This window comes from Zalophus californianus, chromosome 13 (genome assembly GCF_009762305.2).
Source record: "Zalophus californianus isolate mZalCal1 chromosome 13, mZalCal1.pri.v2, whole genome shotgun sequence".
Taxonomy (NCBI): Eukaryota; Metazoa; Chordata; class Mammalia; order Carnivora; family Otariidae; genus Zalophus; species Zalophus californianus.
This window is the reverse complement of record NC_045607.1, coordinates 94608070-94627039: the sequence shown is the minus strand read 5'-3', so window position 1 is coordinate 94627039 and position 18970 is coordinate 94608070. Positions and strand designations below refer to the sequence as shown.

The following is an 18970-nucleotide window of genomic DNA, read 5'->3' as shown; positions in this document are numbered from 1 at the left end:
AGCCATCCCGCCTCCCCCCCCCAGCCCTGTGTGCATCCCTGGAGATGGGCTGGGGGGCATTTGGAAGGGAATTCTGGGGCTCCAGGCCCCTAGCACGGTCTGGAGGGAACCCTGTGGACTCACCTGGCTTCCCAATGTGGCAAATGGGAAAGACCTGCTTGGTCAAGGGAATCGAAGAAACTCGTCATGTGTGGTTCACCGCTCTGAAGTGGGGAGCAGATTTTATGGGGTGAAAGCAACCCCCCCCAGGATAGGGGCATGCCCCTCACGTATTCTACTGAACTAGGAAAGCAGGTGGGGGGGGACTGCTCTGCTGGAACGCTACTCTGTGGTCCCAGGAGAACACTCACCTCTTGGCTGCCACCTGCCAGGGCCTCCAGAGCCAGTCCTCTCAATCTGGGCCACCTTCCCAGACTTCCTGAGCCAGCCACCAGACTTCTGGCTGTTCCTCAAGCTTCCAAAATATTCCAACCTCAGGACCTTTGCATCTGCTGTTCTCTCTGCTAAGGAAGCTTCCCTCTGCTAGGCAGGGCGACAAGCCTACTCAGCAGCGGCCCTGAGCCACCCAGAGCCGCCTCAGCTCCTGTGTCAATGGTAGGAGAGCCCCCCTGGGCGGTTGCCAGGGTGGTGCGGGGCGCGGCGCCTGGGTTGGGCGGCGTTTGGGAGAGGAAGGGGCGGGCCGCAGCTCCGGACCCAGCCCGGTACCACGACCCAAGGGAGTCGAGCTGGAGGGGGCGAGCCAGGAGAGGGCAGGTCCCCCGGGTGTGTAGGGGGGGCACAGCCAGAGCCCAGGGGTCTGAATCTGCTCCCAGCACCCGGAGTTCCTTAGTGAAGACCTAGGACCCCTAGCTCAGAGGGCCTGGCCTACGGTGACACAGGTGGGGTCCCCATGTGCCCCTCACGGAAGACACCTGGCCTGGGGGACCGGGGTGTTCGCAGGGGCGGGAGCCGAGGGCAAAGCCCGTGCAAGGCCGTGGAGCGAGACTTCCTGCACAGCCAGCTTGGCCCCTTGGGGGTTGGGGCTCCCGCGGGGCCGGCCCCGCCCCCAGACCCAAGGGGCGGGGCCCCTGGAGGGCGTGTCCAGGGCTGCCCCGCCCCAAGGGCTCGGGCCCCGCAGTCCCCGCAGAGCGCCGCCGAGCGCAGGGATGCCCGGGGCGGCCGCGACCCCTCGCCGCAGGGCGAGGCCGGGGGAGCGCGCAGGGGACGCGGAGCCCGCCCCGGGGAACCGCACAGGTGAGCGCTGGGGCTGCGGGCCACGAGCGGGGCTCTGCACCCATTTCACCGACAGGGAAGCTGAGAGGCGGGCTGCACGGCGGAGGCGGGGAGGGGGTGCGCACAGCGGTGGGGGCAAGAGAGCACACAGCCGGGAGAAGGGGCGCACAACCGGGTCCGGGACGGCCCCCAGCCGGGCAGCCGCCCAAGAACGAGCCTCCCCGACCCTCTCGGCCGGCCCAGCCGGCACCCCAGCAGAGCCGAAGCCCGGCTGCAGGCGGTCCGAAACCAGGCGCCGGCGCCCAGCCGCCCACCCGCCCAGGTGCGCGCCCTCTCCCGGTGCGGTGCCCTCTCCGCCGGCGCGGCCGGCTAGGTGCAGGGGAAGTCGGTGCGGCGGACGTGGGGAACCGGCCTGCCTTTGCGGGGACGTGCTCCTGGCTGGCCCCCCAACCCCACTTCACAGGTGGGGAAACTGAGCCTGGAGAGAGAGACTGCCGGAGGTCCCGCGGCTGCCAGGCCCGGGATGAGGCCCGGGGTCTCCGGGAGGAGGGTGGGCGGGCAGTTAGCTTACTTTGTGACTGATTTCGAGAGGGTTTTGATGAGGGTTCACCGCCGTGTTTTGGCTGGGGTGTAGGACACTCCTCCGAAGGCCCGGGTTTGAAAGCTGGCTTTGCTGCATGAATGCGTCTAACGCCTAACCCTTGTAGAAGCAGAACCAGATGTCCCAGGGCCTCACTTTAGTGGACGCCCCCCCCTCCCCCTTGAGCCTGAGGGTCTCTGCACACCTGCGCCCCAGGCCAGGGGCAGGATTGGGCTCTTCGCACACGTGGAAGGTGGACCTGGTGGAGCAGGCTGGCCCAGGTCACAGCCCCTGGGGACAGCCATTCAGGCCTAAAACAATGACACCTGCCACGCTGGGGGCGGGGGGGGGGAGGGACTGGTGGGCAGCTCCTTCTCAAATGGGGAAACTGAGGCCCGAGGAGGTAAGTTGCCAGCAGAGCAGAGGTGCTCAGCTTCGCAAGCAGGAGCTGAGACCTGCCCCTGGCTGGGTGGGGTGGGTTTATTTTCCTTGACTCCCTCCCACCCCACCCCCTCCCGAATTCGGTGCTTTGCTCCTGTTCCTGAGGACCCTGTGGCTGTGTTGCAGCACAGCCTGGGGAGCTGGATGTTGACCAGGAGAAGGAGGGACTTGCCAAGCGGAGCCTAGGACAGGGATGGCGGGCCCTGATGTTTGCATACAAAAGACCGCTGAGAACTCAGCGTGGGGAGGGCTCTCAGGGGCCAGTCCCTGCTTCTGATCAGCTACAGCTCAGCCTTCTCCCAGACCTGAGCCCTGGGGAGGGGGCGCTCGCAGTCCTTGAGTCCTTCTCCAGCATTTGGGTTGGAAGCCCCCCTCTGCCTCTGGCCTCAGTTTCCCCATGTGCTAAGTGGTGGACACTGTATACCTGCCCCCTGGCTTGCGGACAGGCCAGGCGGAGTCAGGGGGGCCTGTGCACCCACCCTGGCCATGGTCATTCTGCTACCGGGTAACATGTCCATCCAGACTCCACCACTCCCCTGCCCCATGACCCCGGTCTCTTGAGCTCTGAAATAGGTGCCCTCTTGTCCCTGTGGGGTTGTGAAGGGATGTGTGTGGGGGTCTTTCGGAGACACTTTGGCACTCCCTAAAACATAGCAGTAGGGGGTGTTTTTCCTGCAGTCGTAGAACGGACACATTACTCTGCTTTCCTGAGGGCAGGTGTTGAAGTCCAGCTGTGTCCTGGGGTCCACGTTCTTCCCCCATCGCCCATGTGTGGCTGGTGAAGGGCCGGTGGGGGAGGCTGGCTCAGAGCAAGGGCTTAAATGATGTTGAGTGGCTGACTGGGTCCTCAGCCCACCACGGAGGCCACCCTTCCACTGCCCACAGGTCCCCGCTGGCTCTGGCCCTGGTCCCAGGGCAGCTCCAGCAACTCCCTGATGGGGGAGATTGTGTAGGAACGCAGCCTGGTAGGAGGAACACAGGGTTCCAGCAGCTGGAGGTGACCCCCCCCAACCTTCTGGAAGGCTTTGAAAGAGGGGCCTGGGAAGGGGGCAGCAGGAGGACCCAGGATGGCGAGGGTGTGCCCTGGGCGGCACTCCTGCGGCCCTGCCGTACAGCTGACCTGCGCCCTCTCCTTCACAGAGGAGAGACTGAGGCTCAGGGCGCGCCGTGGGCCATGGGAATCCAAATGTGGCCTCTATTCCCCCGAGGCCAGCTCGCCCTCCTTCCAGGTGCGGGCAGAGCCTTGATGTTCTCCCCTGAGAGGGTGGGAATCAGCCTGGCTCTGCTCTGGAAGACTGTATTCCGCTGGTGTGAGCTGACCTGCCAGCCGCCAGGGGAGTCCCTGGGTGACCCAGTCTCTACCCTGGCCGAGGTCCGGGCCCGCCCTCCACGGGGAAAGGAGATGCGACCCGAGAGGGCGAGTGTCTTGCCTGAGGACACACAGCCAGGGCTGTGGGCCTCCCACATGTGGCTGCCCCCCTGCTGGGGTCGTGGGGGGTCCCACCCTCCATAGAACACCTGTGTGTGTGCAGGTCACCCTTTTAAACTCTCCTCCTCAGGTTTCCCTTTCCAACTGGGGGAAACAGACTCAGAGCAAGAAGCAACCCCCCAGTGGTGCAGAGACCCAGGCCCACAATAGGCTGTCCCTGCGGCCTGCCTCCCCCGTCTCCAGTGTTCCTTTGGCAGAAGTGGGAAAGGTAACTTATTTACCTGGGGCCCCCGAGGGTGAGGTCAGGGTTTGAGGGCAGCGTGGTCTCCAGGAAGGAGGATGGGAGGGGCAGGCCTGTGGTCCAAGGTTCCAGATAAAAGATTAACAAGAGAGGCTTGTCCTTCACCCTGCTGGCCATGCGGGCTGGGCTGGGGAAGCACCCGAGTCAGGCTCTGCTCCCCTCAGTGTGCGAGGGGGGGGTCGGGTGGAGATGCGGCCGTTCGAGGGCAGGTCTGCCCTTCACTGTCCAGGGAGCCCACAGGGTTTGGTTTGGGTTTGTGTCTTCTTTGCAACAAATGCATTCACAGTGTTTTTCCTCCTTTAAGATATATTTGGGCATAGCAAAAAAGAGACAGGGAGAGGTGCCATAAAGGGCCTGAGGAACAATGCAGCAAAGGCTGAGGGGCGTGTTGGTCCAGGCAGAGAAGGGCTGGGGGTGCAGCGTCCAATGACTGGGCCAGTCGCAGGCGAGAGGGTCGTCCAGGGGCCGCTGGGTATCTGAGGGACGGGAGAAGATGGCATTTGCCTCTTAGACATCAAGGGAGGGGCTGCTGGCGGGCCAGTGAGCGGGCCCGGGGGTCTCTGGGCTGGGGAGGGGTCAGTGAGGGTGTGAGCAGAGGCTGAGTTTACAGTGTCTCGGGGACACGGCTGCTGGAGCCAGCTGGCCCAGCCACCAGGCCTTGGTGACTCCTCAGGACGTCTCTGGGCGGGGGTCTTGGTAGGTGTGTCTGAATCCCCAGTAACCCTTTGGCACGTGCCACCTTCCTGCCCTGTCCCTGGCTGTGTGTCGCGAGTCCTGTGGGAAGTCTTGTGGGGACCCTGCCAGTGGACACCCTGGGGCCTTGGGTAGACATGGTGGGCCTCAGCTTCCTCGGCTGGAAAACGGGCTCAGCCAGGGAAGGGATGCAGGAGACCCTGTAGGAGCCTGGGGCTGGGAGGGTGGCAGGTGGAGGTGTCTTGGGTGCCATGGACTAGAGGGTCAGGATGAGGCAGTAAGCCCCCTCCCAGGGGACAGTTTCTGAGCTCCAGGCGCAGTTCTAAGGTTTCCGTGGGGTGGTCCTCCTCTTCTCCGTGAGCCTGGGGGCAGGTCACCCCGTTTGGCAGATGGGGACCTAGAGTCTGAGCGAGGACCTGGGTCCGGAAGACGGAGCAGAGTCTGACCCTGTGGAGAGGCCCTGAGGTTGGGGGCTGGGCACATTCCCACAGAGCAGGAGCACCCTCCTGCTCGTCCTCCGCCTCCCGTCCAGGCTCTGGGATTATGGGGGCCTGAGCTCCCAGCCTGGCCTCCTCTGCAGGACAGGCTGTGGGCAGGGCTTCTCACCCACCCCTCACTTGCCAGGATTATTTCCTCAGGCCTGTGTTTTTAAGTGTTCAAGCAGCACACTTGTGCCGGTGGTGCGGCTCCCCGTCTCTGAGGGGTACGAGCTCCCCTCACTGCCAGGAAATGCAGAGTCTGAGGCCACAGGGCTGGGGAGGGGGCCAGGACTGCTCTCAGTCTCAGAGCCTCACGGCGTGTTCACAGGGTGAGCCCCACATCCTTTTTCCTGTCTTGCATTGGGGGTGCGCCATGGAGGGTCTGCAGGTCAGCGCAGCCCCTTCCCCACCTCTGACGCCCCACATCTCCCACCTTCACGGCTCTGAGCACTTGGGGAGGAGCACTACCAGGTGGTGAAACCGAGGATGGGCATCCTGGCCCCGGAACTGGCCACAGCACAGGATGTGACTGTTGACACAGGCCCTCCCCCCACCCTGTGCACACGCCAGGGCGCGCTGTGTCCAAGATGGCAGTGGTGGTTTCCCTGCTGGGGCTATGCTGTCTGGGGCAGGCCCCCCGGCCCCTGGTCCGCTGCTGCACCTACAGGTGGGTCCCAAGCCCAGAGCAGTGGAGTGATGGGGTCACCCAGCTGGTCGGGCGGGGCGGGGCGGGTGCAGAGTTGGCTTGCTGCCTGCTTCCTGGGGCCGGCGAGCCCGAGGGGTAGGGGTCTGGGCTGGGCCCTGGAGGGCAGAGCGGACCACCCGGTTACATGCAGCAGTGACGCTTGCTCGGGTGCTCTCCCCGGCTTGTCTCAGACATGCCGGACATGTCGCAGAGTTGAAGGGATTTGTTACCACGTCTTCCAGCTTGACCCTGACCCTGGACCTTTCATCAGCGGCTCCATCCCTGGGGCACCTGGCCTTCTTGAGAAAGTTCTAGCTGTACAGACCGGGAGGCTGGGCAGACTGCTGCGAACACCCCCAGGGCTCAGCCCCCTCCCCTCGCCGAGGGCCATGCTGGGCGGTACTGAAGGAAGCTGTTGAGCCACACAAGAATGCAGAAGTGACAGCTCTAAATTGGGGTCTGGGAAGTGTTGGGGCCCGGTGACTCTGCAGAAGGGGCCACATGGCTGGCCTGTGGCTGCCGCGCTCTATCTACCCGGTTCCAAACTGCCCTGCCCGGAAGGTCAGCATGAGTCCAGGTCCAGGGATCCTGGTGGGCCCGCTGACTCTGGGCATCCTTCCATTCATTCGTGACTACATTGATTCCCTCCCCCATGGCCGTCTTCGGGGCAGAGCTTGGTCAGTTAAGAGCTGACTCTGGATTCAGAGTGTGCCTCCCTCTGGGTAGCCCCAGGCCAGTGAGCGTGAGTGGGAAGCGTCCAGGTCAGGGCACAGGGCAGGTGCTGTGTCTGCGCCCTTCCACCCCCTGCCCACCCTGGTAGGCTAGTCTTTTTAATATTGGCCAAGCTAACAGGCCAAAAACAATACCTCGCATTTTAAATTGGCATTTCTTTGACTGACAGAAGTATTTTCTTGAAATTGTGTAGGAGCTTTATTGAGATGTAATTCATATTCCATATGATTCACCCATTTGAGGTACACGATATTTAATGTGTGCAGCTTGGTGGCTCACGGTACATTTGCAGACCTGGGCAGCCCTCACCACGGTCCGCTTTAGAACACTTTCGTCACCCCAGAAAGAAGCCGTGCGTGCTGTACCTGTCTCTTCCCCGCCCCTGGCTAGTCCGCTTTCCTTCTGAGGATGGGCCTCTTCCGGGTGCTTCACAGAAATGCAGTCAGACCACGTGAGGTTTTGTGGCCGCTTGGCCACACGGTAGGTCAGTGCCTCTCTCCTTTGATATTCCAAGTGTGGCTGGTACCATGTGCCATTTATCCGTTCATCAGTTGGCGGACACGAGGGCGGTTTCTCCGTTTCGGCTGTTGTGAATAACGCTGCCGGGAACATGTGTGTACAAGTCTGGGGGGGTGCGTTTTCATCTCTCCGTTCGGTAGCCGGGCGGGGCGTTGCGGCATCACGCGCTGACTCTCCGTGTGAGCGCTGCGTACCTGCCAGGGCCGCCGCCCGCTACCTTTCCGCCTGCCGCGCGCGAGGCTCCGGGTTCTGCACATCCCTGCTACACCTGTCACCCTCTGTCTCATGTACGGGTGCTTGTGGATGTGATGCAGTCCCTCCCTGACCTGATTAGCGCTTTCCTGAAGGCGAAGGGTGCTGAGCATCTTTCCATGGGCCACTGGTCTATCTCTAGAGAAATGTCCATCCAGATCCTTTGCCCATTTTTAAATTTGGTTCCCTTTTATAATTCGGTATAATAATTTTTTAGGGGCGCCTGGGTGGCTCGGTTGGTTGGGCGTCTGCCTTCGGCTCAGGTCATGATCTCAGAGTCCTGGGATCGAGCCCCGCGGCGGGCTCCCTGCTCCGCGGGGAGTCTGCTTCTCCCTCTGCCCCTCCCCCTGCTTGTGCTCTCTCTCTCTCTCTCTGTCTCTCTCTCTCTCTCTCTCTCTCTCTGAGAAGTAAATAAATAAAGTCTTTAAAAAAGTTAATCATAATTTTTGCATTCTGAATACAATCCCCTTACCAGAGGTATGATTGGCAAATGTTCTCTCGGGCTCCGGGGCTTGTCTTTTTACTTCTCGATCCTGTCCTTTGAAGCACAAACGTTTTTCATTTCAATCAAGTCTCGTTTATCTGTTTTTCGCTTTTGTTGTTTGTCTTTTGGTGTCATATCTGAGAAATCATTGCCTGATCCAAGGTCAGGAAGATTTATCCCTCTGCCTTCTCAGAGTTAGCTCTTATATTTAGGTCTGTGAGTCACTGCACGTTAGTTCGTGTACGGTGTGAGCAGAGAGCCGGCTCTACTGAGCACGTGGGTATCGTCCCGGCACCGGTTGCGGGAGCACTGTTCCCGTTCCACTGAGTTGTCTTGGAACGCTTTTCGAAACTTGCTTCGCTGTAAATATGAGTTTATTTCTGGGCTCTCAGTTCTGCGCCATTGGCCTCGATGTCTGTCCCTTTGTCACTGTAGCTTTGCGGAAAGTTGTGAAATAGGAAACTGTGAGTCCTCCAACTTTGTTCTTTTTCAGGATAGTTTTTGTGTGGACTCCATCTGCAAGTCTTTGTGAATTTTGGGACTGGCCTGTTGGTTTCTGGAGGGGCGGCAGCCGGTACTCCGGTAGAGGCCGTGTTGTGTGTGCAGGTGAGCGGAGGCCGGCGTCGGTCCCCTCGGAGTCCGTCTCCCGGTCCACAGGGGCGGGCGGCTTCCCCTTTGTTCAGGACCTTTATTTCCGCCAACAATGTCTTCGAGTTTCCAGGGTTTAAGTTTTGCCCTTCTTTTGTTCAGTTTATCCTATGTAAGTAAGTGGGATTGCCGTCTCCGCCTCACATCCAGGCTGTTCACGGCCGCTGTGCTGAAATACGACGGATTTCCATGTGTCGGTCTTGTCTCCTGCGGCCCTGTGGGAATTGCTTATTACTTTCTGCAGGTTTTTACTAGATTCCTGGGGATTTTTCTAGATCCAAGATCATGTCATTGGATGGTGAAGTTTTGCTTCTTCCTTTCCAATGTGAATGCCTTTTATCTTTTTTTAACTCATTGCCCTGCCCCTGGTTCTTAAGACATTTGTTTTTCTGTTCTGATTGACCCGTACTTTTCTGTTGTGACTTTGGACCCTGTTGTTGATGCGTAAGTGTGGAGACACCCCCTGCTATGCTGCTGCGTTACTTCCGGGCCCCTCCCGGTGGCATCCGCCACCTCCGCAAGCTCGGTGTCCTCGCAGAAAAGTGGGAATAAGTACTCCTCCCCGCTGTCCTCTGGGGTGCTTATGAGTGCTGCTCCAGGCCAGGAGTGAGGATCCTTTCTGACCGGAACATTCTATGAGAGCTGCATTGCTGGTGGTGGTGGTGACGCTGGTGATGGACACCTGCACATGGGGAGGCCCAGCACTGTCCAGCCTTGCTGTGCCTCAGTTTCCCCATCTGTGAGGGAGTGAGGGACTGCCCTGGTCACGGGCGCAAAGCACCCATTAGGTGCCCAGTGTCGTCGGAGCTGATCCGGGAGTCAGCACCCCCCCACAGAGTGCACAAAGCATAAGGCCCCCGGCTCACATTTTCCTCCACATTGCAGCCTGTGGGCCCCCCTCCAGGTTCCCGGTAGGGCTGAGCACTTGCAGCCTGGCAGAGCACAGCCAGGCACCGTCCCTCAAGATCACTGCGCACAGCCAGGGGTCAGGCAGCCACGCTCCTGCTGTTTTCCTGGCGAGGGGGGAGGCCTGGCTCTGCCCCACACAGGGCCGATGCTCAGGCCACTGCCCCCTTCGCAGCCTCGCCCTCACAGCGTGACAACGGGTGGCCTGGCCTTCCCCTGCAGGGGGTGGTCATGCGCAGACATGTGACACACTGTGTGGGGTGTGTGCGTGTGCAGCTGTGGTCCTTCTGAGAAACAGCCACTGCCCTGGCCCATCCTGGGTGTGCTCTGCCCTTACAGCCTGTGTGAAGTGGGGTGCTGAGGGGGGGCGCTCCAGCTCCCTGCAGATGTCCTGGGTATAGATTTTAAAAGCGCAGTCCACAGGGTTTGCTGGTGAATTAGCCGTGGATTGAGAAAAAGAGTCAGGGAGGGCTCTAAGTTTTGGGGCTGGAGCAAGTGAAGGAGGAAGGCCTGGTGCTAAAGTCAGAACACGGGGAAAGCCACGTGATGAGCAGGCTGGGGAGTGGAGGAGCTTGGCGGGTCATAGCATGCCAAGTGGACCACAGAACGTCATGCCTGGCGCCTCCCCCGGGCATTGTCCTGAGCAGAGAAGCTGGACACAAAGGATATGTGGCTGGGTGCATGTGTGTCTGTGTGCACATGTATGTTTGTGCATGTGTGTCTTTGTGTGCACGTGTGTGTCTCTGGGCACATACATGTCTGTGTATGCACGTCTGTGCACATGTATGTTTGTGCATGTGTGTCTCTGTGCGCACATGTGTGTCTGTGTGCATGCACGTCTGTGCACACATATGTTTGCGCATGTGTCTCTCGGCACATGTGTGTCTGTGTGCATGAACGTCCGCGCACGTGTGTTTGTGCATGTGTGTGCACATGTGTGTCTCTGAGCACATACGTGTCTGTGCGTGCATGTCGGTGCACACATATGTTTGTGCATGTGTGTCTCTGCGCACACGTGTGTCTGCACGCATGCGTGCCTGTGTGTACATGTATGTGCGTGCATGTGTGTCTCTGGGCACATGTGTGTGCATGCATGTCTGTGCACACGTATGTTTGTGCATGTGTGTCTCTGCCTGTGCACGTGTGTGCATGTGTGTGTCTTGCACACGTGTATCTGTGCACGCCGTGTGTGCACATGTGTGTCTCTGCACGTGTGTGTGCACTGTGTGTGCATGTGTTTGTCTTGCATACATGTGTATCTTGCATACATGTGTGTCTCTGCACGTGTGTCTGTGTGCACACATGTGTGTTGAGAAGCTGGCCTGGAGACACCTTGCCTGGTTCCGAATCCCTGCCCTGTGACCTCGGGAAGTGACTTAACCACTCTGTGCCTCGGTTTGCTGACCTGTCAGGCGGGGAGAATGGCAGCTCCCCAGGAAGGTGCTGTGCAGATTGATGTGTTAATGCATGTAAGGTGTGGGTTCAGCGTCCCACACGCAGTAGGCTCCAGGGAAGTGCCAGCTATTGTCGTTGTGGTTATTTTATACAAGTGCTGTGATTGCTGCTTCATTCAGCCTGTCTCTGTGCCCTCACGTAGGCCAGCATGGTGGCATTTGTTGCCAGGATGTGCCTGGATTCCCTGTCCCGGCTCCACAGCAGGGCACATGGTGGTTTCCAACCCTCCACTCTTCTGCTTACGCTTGGGAGTGAACATCCTGGTATAGAAATCCTGGCTGCAGATTCGTCGTCTTTCCTTTGGCTAAATTCTTGGATGATACACACAACACAAGGCTCTTAACATTTTCCCAGACTTGTCCAGGGAGGTTTGGATCTGCACCCACCCGCTGAGTCCCAGAGCGGGCGTTTCCAGCCTCAGGACCTTCGCCCCGGATCTTTTTTCTCTTCCTTTTTAGCAGCGTGAGGGGGGAAGACTAGCTCTCCCCAGCACTGCGAGGACTAGTGTTCTTTCCTACGCTCGGCTCCTTGCATTTCCTCTGTGAGGGGCTGCATCCCGCATCAGCCGTTCCTGTTCACAGGGATGTTCCGTTTGTGTGGGTGTGTGCGATCACACACGGGTTGAACCTTTGTCCTCTGTTCTCCAAATATCTTTCCCTGTTTCTTCCATTATTGGAAGTTTTCCTGTTTACTCTTCACACTGTCCACGTCTCCCTCCCTTTTTTCTGGACTCCGCCTTCACAGCTATGCTTAGATGCTAATTATGTGCCGTTGAGCCTTGAACATCACAAGGGGTCAGGGGCGCTGACACCCACGCAGCTGCGATTCAGGTATAACTTCAGACTCCCCCAAAACTTTACCACTGCTGGCTCCTGGTGACCGAAGCCTCACCGATCACACCAACAGTCACTAGACACATAGCTGGTGTGTTAGATGTGTTATGTACTGTGTTCTTACAATAAAGGGAGCGGGAGAGAAGCAAACAACATTGGGAAAGTCGCAAGTAAGGGAAATACGCGGACAGTTCTGTCCTGTAAAAAGTCCCGTGTCAAGTGGACCCGAGCCGTTCAAACTGTGTTCAAGGGTCGCCTGAATTTGCCTTTATTGTCTTCTGACACAAAGTTCAACACCGTGGTCTTTGGAACCTCTAGAGTTCGCTTACTTTGGGGGATCCGCTCTGTGTCTATCTCTGGGCCACTGGCCAGATGGCTGCCACGCCCAGTAGTCTGGGCCATGGGACCTTCTCTGGAGCGTCACGTGGCTGGCAGGGCTCCTGCCCACCCTCCGCCCACCAGGATGGGTCCTCATGCCATCTCTCCTCTTTTCTTTCCTAGGCACGTGCACACGTGTGTGGCCACCCCCGCGGGGCACCCTCCAAGTCCTCCGTGGCAATGGCACTTCTGTGGGGACCGTCATCGTGTTCCACTGCCCCTCAGGCCACCAGATGGTTGGGTCCGGCCTCCTGACCTGTGCCTGGAAGGGCAGTGTCGCCGAGTGGTCTTCAGTGACCCCTGTGTGCAAATGTGAGGCCTGCTCCCCCCAGCCTTTGAGCCCTTCCCGAAAGTCACCTAGCCTTTGAGCCCTTCCGGAAAGTCACCTGAAACGGCCCATAGGCTCCGAGAGGGTTGTGCCGGCTTGTGACCTTGTGGAAGCATGCCATGGGCTGTGTGCAGGCATCTGGGGCCCAGGCTTCAGTGTGTGGGAACCAGGGACCACCACTGACCTCGCTGTCAGAGCTGTTTCCAGTGTGCCGCTGTGAACTCCTACACACCCTCTAAAACCCTGCCCGAACACCCCTTTCTTAGAGGGCAGTGTTCCCTGATAACCCCACCCCGACAACACTCTGCACAGAACTTTGCCCCCACCACCAGCTCCCTGCCTTCCCCTGCAATGGGATGGGGCTTGCCGAGGCCCTCGGCAAGCCCCACACAGGAGGTGGCCTTGTGTCTCCTGCAGCCGTGCCGCCGTACGAGACCTTTGGCTTCAAGGTGGCTGTGATCGCCTCCATCGTCAGCTGCGCCATCATCCTGCTCATGTCCATGGCCTTCTTCACCTGCTGCCTCATGAAGTGCATGAAGAGGAGTGAGCAGCCATCCGACAGGTACGCTGGCCCCTGTGGCCTCTACCCCTCCGTGCTGCCGGAGCTGAGGACAGAGGCTCTACACAGGCACCTGCTGTCTGTGCTGGGGCCTCCTGCGGGTGTGTGGGGACGCGGGGGCTGCCCTGGCTACTCCGGGAGCTGCCCTGGCTACTCCGGGAGCTGAGCTACAGGCGCTGCCCCGTGGCATCCGGGGTCTCGGCATCCCGCGGCTCACGGAGCCTCATGGCCGTGGAAGATCTTTCCTGACCGGGCCGTGCACGCGGGGCTGGTCTGGTTCTCCCTCAGTCTGGGCCAGCTTGCGGCTTGCGCCCCACTGTGCCAGGCGAGCAGGGCTGACCGGCGATGGTGAGTTTTTGCCGGCGGCTGGAAGGCTGACCCACCACCACTTTCCTTCTTCACTGTAACGTAGCTTTTTCTGTATGTTTCTTACTATAAAATATTTACAACGTGCAAGCTGCCATCTTCACCCTGTGTGAGTGTGTGATTCGGAGCTCAGTGTTCGGCTTCCATTGGCGCCATCCATCTCTAGAGCTTCTGGCCACAGCAGCAGAGCCGCCCCGCAGAGGTTTTGGTGTTCTGAGCGTCCTTCCCCGATCTCTCCCCAGGGCGACCCAGCTGTGGCTCCAGCTGAGAGCCGGGGACTTGGAGACGGTGCCAGCGGCCTACCTTGGCCTCAAGGGCCTGAACAACAGCAACAGTGGCGGCAGCAGGGAGCCGGGGGTCTGGCCTGGCCAGGCACATGACAACTACAGTTTTACCACGTGCGCATGGGGGCGGCGAGGGGGGCACCGGGGCGAGGCCGGGGGGGCTGGCCCGGTGAGGACACTGCCACCCCACGCGCTGCTCTGGCTCACCTGGGCCTCAGGTCTCACCCCTGCGCCAGCGGCCGGTGGTCCTTCTAGCCCTGGGTCCAGGCCCCGCACCTGAGGCCTTTATCCTGGGAATTCAAACCTGCAGAGACGTGAGCTCCCTTCCCGAGGACCCCGCAGGGCTCGCTGTCTCTCCCTGTCCTGTCTCTCACACTTCCTGCACATGTGCACACACTTTCTGAGCCGTTATAAGGTCGTTCTCTTACGTCCCGTTCTCTGACTCAGGGAGTCCAGTCGAGGCGGCACGTGGGCTGCAGAGAGAGCACCTCCCAGTGTCGCTAGCTTTGAGCATGTGCCCTCTGACCCCGATGACAAGTGGCACCGGCGGCTGGGGCCTCTGAGTGCCGTAAATGGCACAGCCGTTTGTCTTTGGTGGCATTGCCTTTTGCGGGCTCTGGGCCTGTGGTCCCACAGAGACCGTGTCCTGGGCCGCCAGGCTTCCTCACGGCCACACTCGGGCTGCTTCTCTGCAAGGTGCCCCGTGGCGGCGCGGGTGCGGATCACAGACACCGGTCGGGCTGGCACCCCATGGGCACGCAGACTGGGGTCTCTGCGAGGGGCCACTCTGCTGCCCCTACGACCTCTGACCTGTGGCCTCGGGGTCCAGGGATGTTCCAGCCGGAACCAGTTATTGCCCTGGGGGTGACAGAAGCAGAGGGAATAGTGTAATGGGCCTCCTGCCCACCTGCCATGCTCATGGTCTCTGTCCCCGGGCTCCAACCCTTGCTTGGCGGGAGCCGCGCCATGCCCTAATCCTACCTGCTTTCAGCATGCACCTCCAGTGCTTCCCGTGCTGTGGCCCAGGGCCTGCTGCTCCTCCAAGGAAGGGGTGGAGGGCAGCACTCAGAAACAGGGCTGGCTGCTCTTTCCCTCTGCCCGCCTCCACCTGATGGCCATGCTGCATTCTGGCTGCTCAGCCCTTAGTGTCCTCTCTCCAACAGCGAGGGTCTCAGTAGTGCTGGGCTGGGCCGGGGGGAGGGCCCTGTGAGTGCCAGCCATCACCGTTCTTCCTGCTCTTTTGCCTGAGGCACACATGAGGACACTGAGGCTCAGGAGGTGGCGCCCCACGTGGGCTGGGCGTGGCTGTCCTGTCCTGTGTCTGCGTGCCACGTGCTGTGCTTGTGGGAAGGGATCAATTTCCTGTCCCCTCCCTGGAGCTCCAGATGCACCTTAGGTCACGCAGTAGGCGTACATCACGGTGGTTCAGCAGAGACGCTGCCTTGAGCCCTTTCCACCGCCGCGCCACGCCATGTTGCCCTGGCATCTGAGGCCCCCCGGGCTTCACCCCAAATGCTCCACCCACTGCACTCATGTTTGGGTGAATGTCTGCTTACATCGAGTGGTTTTTCTTTTCCAAGACGACATTTGGGGCCATCCTAGAAATGGCCTGTTGGGGCCAAATTGTCTGGATGCTTTTCTCTGCACGTTCTTTCTCCCAGAGCACAGCTGGGTCCTGTCTCCGAGTGTCCTGATCTGTTGTCCGCTTGCTTACTCAGCGGGTGCCGGCTTCCCGCTCACGGGCACCGCCTCGGTTAACGCTGAGGAAGAGCATCCCCCACACCTTTGGTGCCGCTGGCATTGCTGGCTTTATTGTGGGCTCCTCTGCTGAGTGACCGGCTGCTGACCGGTCAGTTCTGGGGGCTCTGTGAGCCTGTGCAAGAGGACCTCACCCACCCGCTGCAAGAGCCTTCCTTCTAGCTCCAACCGTGCTACACGGTCTTGGCTAGCGCATCCCCTTCTCCAAAAGGCATATCCCCTCGGCAGGTTTCAGAGCTTTTTGGTCACTCCCTGCCGGTGGTGCCTTCTGGTTACAGACCTGTGACAGACTGTCCTGTGTCCCGGCTGGGGAGCACGCCGGTACAGTGGGGGAGGAATGGCTGCCTCTCGTATGTGCCCTGCTGGGCAAGGCCCCGGTGCCTGGTGGCTCCCACTGTGGGTGGTAAAATCGTCTCTAGGAGGTGGGGTGTGCCCTTGACCTTGCCTCTGCTTCCTGGATGCTTCCCGGCTCTCTCACCATGCCAGACACTCTTCTAACCTTGGGGGGTGGGGGGTGCGCTGTTTTCATCCCATTTTAAGAAGGCTGTCCAGAATCACACACAACTACTAAGTGTAAAGCTGGGTTTGAACTAAGGCTGTCCATAGACTTGCCTGCTAAGCAGTCTTTCCTCTCCACTAATTAATTAATTGATTCATTTACTCATTGAACTAAGGGATAACTTCTTAATTCCTACTATTTCCTAGAGCTTTTCTGAGAATTAGGTGTGGGTGGGAGCAGAGATCGGGGGGGGCCTTCCTGGAGGAGGTGATGCCTGAGGTGAACAGACTGGGAGAGCCTGCATTGTGGGGGTAGGAGAGAGACAGCATCTTAAGCTGGGGGTGGTGCACAGGCTGCAGGGAGCAGTGGCCAGTGTATGCAGGAGAGGGGCCCGGTGGGTGGGGGCAGGGTCTCACCAGCCTGCAGAATGGGTTCCTTTGTGGGTTGGGGTGGCATGCCCAAGGGAACTGAAGATGCAGACAGTGGGCGATCTGGGCCCAGACCACCAGAGGACAGCCTGACAGGAGCAAGGGTGTCTTCCTAGACATTCCTAGGACCCCTGTGTCCCTTCTCTGCCCGGGGCAACCAGGCCAGGCAAGGAAGTCTGGCCCCTGGGGTTTATGCACACTCTGAGTGAGCCCCCTTCCTCAGCACCACCCCAAGAAGTCCCTTCCCACCTTGGAAGGTGGGCATGCTGCTTCTTGGACCATGTACCTCGTACAGGTGCGGGGTCTGAGGCCCAGGCAGGGGCACCAGTGGAGGGACCTCCTCAGGCTCAGGGCAGTTCTGAGCCTGCCCCAAGCCCACGGAAGGCCAGGCCCCATGGGCCCGTCATGGGGTCAAGGTTATACCGGGTCCCTGCTCTTCTCCCAAGCCTTGCTTTTTCTTCCTGCAGGGACCTGGGTGAGGGCACCAGAGAGCTGGCTGGCGTGGCCCGCAGCATGGACAAGGACCCCTGGACCACCAGTTGTCCTGCGGGCTCACCCCATGCCCAGGTGATGGTGCACACAGCGGACCTGGGGGGCGCCCCGCCTGCCTCCTGGCCCACTGCAGGAATGTCCAGACAGCACATGGCCTACGTCCCGGGGTGACTGAGGCAGAGTCCGGAGGCTGCCCTCCACACGGGGAGGACCAGGCCCACCCCACCACCCAGCCACCTACATCTCGACCTGTGTCCAGCTTGCGATGGGTCAGTGAAACCAGCTTCCGGATTTAGGGATCCCTCAGGGAGCGGAGCTGGGGACTCCAGAGGGGTGTCCCGTCCCAGGGGAGCCCAGCTGGAGCAGCTGTCATAGATCGGCACCCTTGCAGCCACCACTGAGGTTCTGGAACAACATGCAGCACCCCCGCCCCCGCCAGCTGGCTCCTTTAAAAAGACTGGGGGACGTTTTAGCAAATCTCATTTTGCATTGTGGAGAGGGAGCAGGGACCCGGCTGGGTCGCTGCATCTGTTCCCTGCAAGTAGCCACGAGGGGAGAGGGGTGTGAAATAAACAATTCTAACACTGGAAAAACGAAGGTAAAAATCGCTGTCTCGATTTCCGATGTCTCTGTAACAGAACGTCAAGCAGGTTTTCCTCGAGGTGTGAAACAGCTCCCTTATCGCTCCGGGCTTGCAGGCTCTGCTGGGCAGAGCAGCTGGCCAGGGGCTGGCACCGGGCCACGTGGAGGCCAGCTGGTGCACACAGCCAGGAGCCACAGCCGTTGGCAGAGGCCTCGCTGGTGGTGGTCGTCTCCGTGGCCTGGGTGTCGCTGACCCTGGTAGCCAGTGTCCATGATGAGAGTCCTGAGTGCAAGCCTTGCCGTTCAGGGGCCTGGGAAGTCATGCCGGGTCACGGCCGCTGCTTTCCACCTACCGAGGGGGGCGGCTGGACTCCCCTTCTGCGTGGCAGGAAGACCAGGCAGGGGTGGACACCTTCAAAGCCATCCTGGTGCCCCCCCAACCCACAGCTGCCCAACCCCAGTCTTGTCAAAGCAGTTCCATGACAGGCTGCCCTGCGGCCTTGATCCCAGAGGGGGACGACGATGCTGTCGCAAACGGCCCTTCCTTATGGGGCTTGAGCAAGTCCGCCGAGGCTCTGAGTTCTCCCTGTCTCTCTTCAGGCCCTCTGCAGCCCTAGCGCTTGTCAGGATGGGGTGGTGGGAGGCCTGCTATCAGGGTTTGGGGGTGCCTGCAAGGGGAGGCAGCCGTTTGGAGCTCAGCACACCCTCCTCTCAGCCTCAGACTGTGGGCTCTGGCTTGTGTGACCCTGCCTCACACGCCCGTCACCCCCTGACCTCACTGCTGGTGCTGAGTCCACTGCGGCCACACAGACTGTCTCCCAAGCTCAGGTCATCTGTGCCCGGGCTCCTGCATGATCCTCTTCCCCTATCGTGTGCAGCCCTCCCTCACTTCAGCCAGGCGCCTGCTCCGATGTCCGGTGCATTCCTTGTGTCCTGCCACGTGACCAATGACCCCAAAACGTAGTGGCTCAAAAACAATAATCACTTGTTACCGCTCTGTTTCAGGTGGGGTTTGGCAGCGTGGTTCTGGCTCGGGGTCCCTCATGAGGCTGTGGTCTCACCTGAAGGCTTGACGGGGCCGGGGACTCACTTCCAGGAGATTACCTCCCTGGGGGGCAGCTGGTGCCGGCTGCTGGCTGGGGGCCTCCGCTCCTGCCCACACCGGGCTCTCTGCAGCGCGGCCTGCGTGTCCTTAGCATGCGGGGGCGGCTCCCCCGGAGCAGGTGGCCCAGGAGGGAAGGGCAGAGCCACGGGCACCTTACATCCCGGCCTCAGAGGGCACCCAGCTCACTCCGCAACCGGTCACCAGTCACACAGGCCGCCTGGCTCGCGGGGGGAGGAGACTGCAGAAGGGCGTGACCCGGGATGTGAGGAGGGCGGGGCCATCTTAGGGGTGGGCAGCCCCTCCAGGAGGCCTCTAGCCTCTTGCTTTTCATAGCGCTCAGCGCCCCATCCCTCCTTTGTTTTGTCAGTATCCGGGGACCTCTGTTGGGGCAGGGCCCCAGCTTCCCTGTAATAATCTAGCTCTGGGTTGGGCACGCGGGAGGTGTTCAGGAGACGTGTGTTGAATGAATGAGAGAGTGAAGGAATGAATGGTGGGCCTTGGTGGTGTGAGAATGTGGGATGAGAACGTCCTTGCTCCTCCTG

General features: G+C 60.2%; 1 protein-coding gene across 3 annotated transcripts; it reads left to right on the top strand.

Moving 5' to 3' along the window:
• The first annotated feature begins 1119 nt into the window (after positions 1 to 1119).
• SUSD3 (sushi domain containing 3) lies at positions 1120 to 18683 on the top strand. Of its 3 annotated transcripts, none has more exons than XM_027616961.2 (5): positions 1120 to 1233; positions 12151 to 12339; positions 12773 to 12917; positions 13523 to 13678; positions 16717 to 18669. In XM_027616961.2, the coding sequence occupies exons 1-5, from the start codon at positions 1146 to 1148 to the stop codon at positions 16910 to 16912; spliced, it is 774 nt and encodes a 257-aa protein (XP_027472762.1). In that variant the 5' UTR covers positions 1120 to 1145; the 3' UTR covers positions 16913 to 18669. The 3 variants fall into 3 exon arrangements, with proteins under 3 accessions (XP_027472762.1, XP_027472761.1, XP_027472764.1); XM_027616960.2 differs by lacking the exon at positions 1120 to 1233 and adding an exon at positions 5607 to 5802 and having other exon boundaries at positions 16717 to 18674; XM_027616963.2 differs by lacking the exons at positions 1120 to 1233; positions 13523 to 13678 and adding an exon at positions 5607 to 5802 and having other exon boundaries at positions 16717 to 18683.
• Positions 18684 to 18970: the final 287 nt, after the last annotated feature.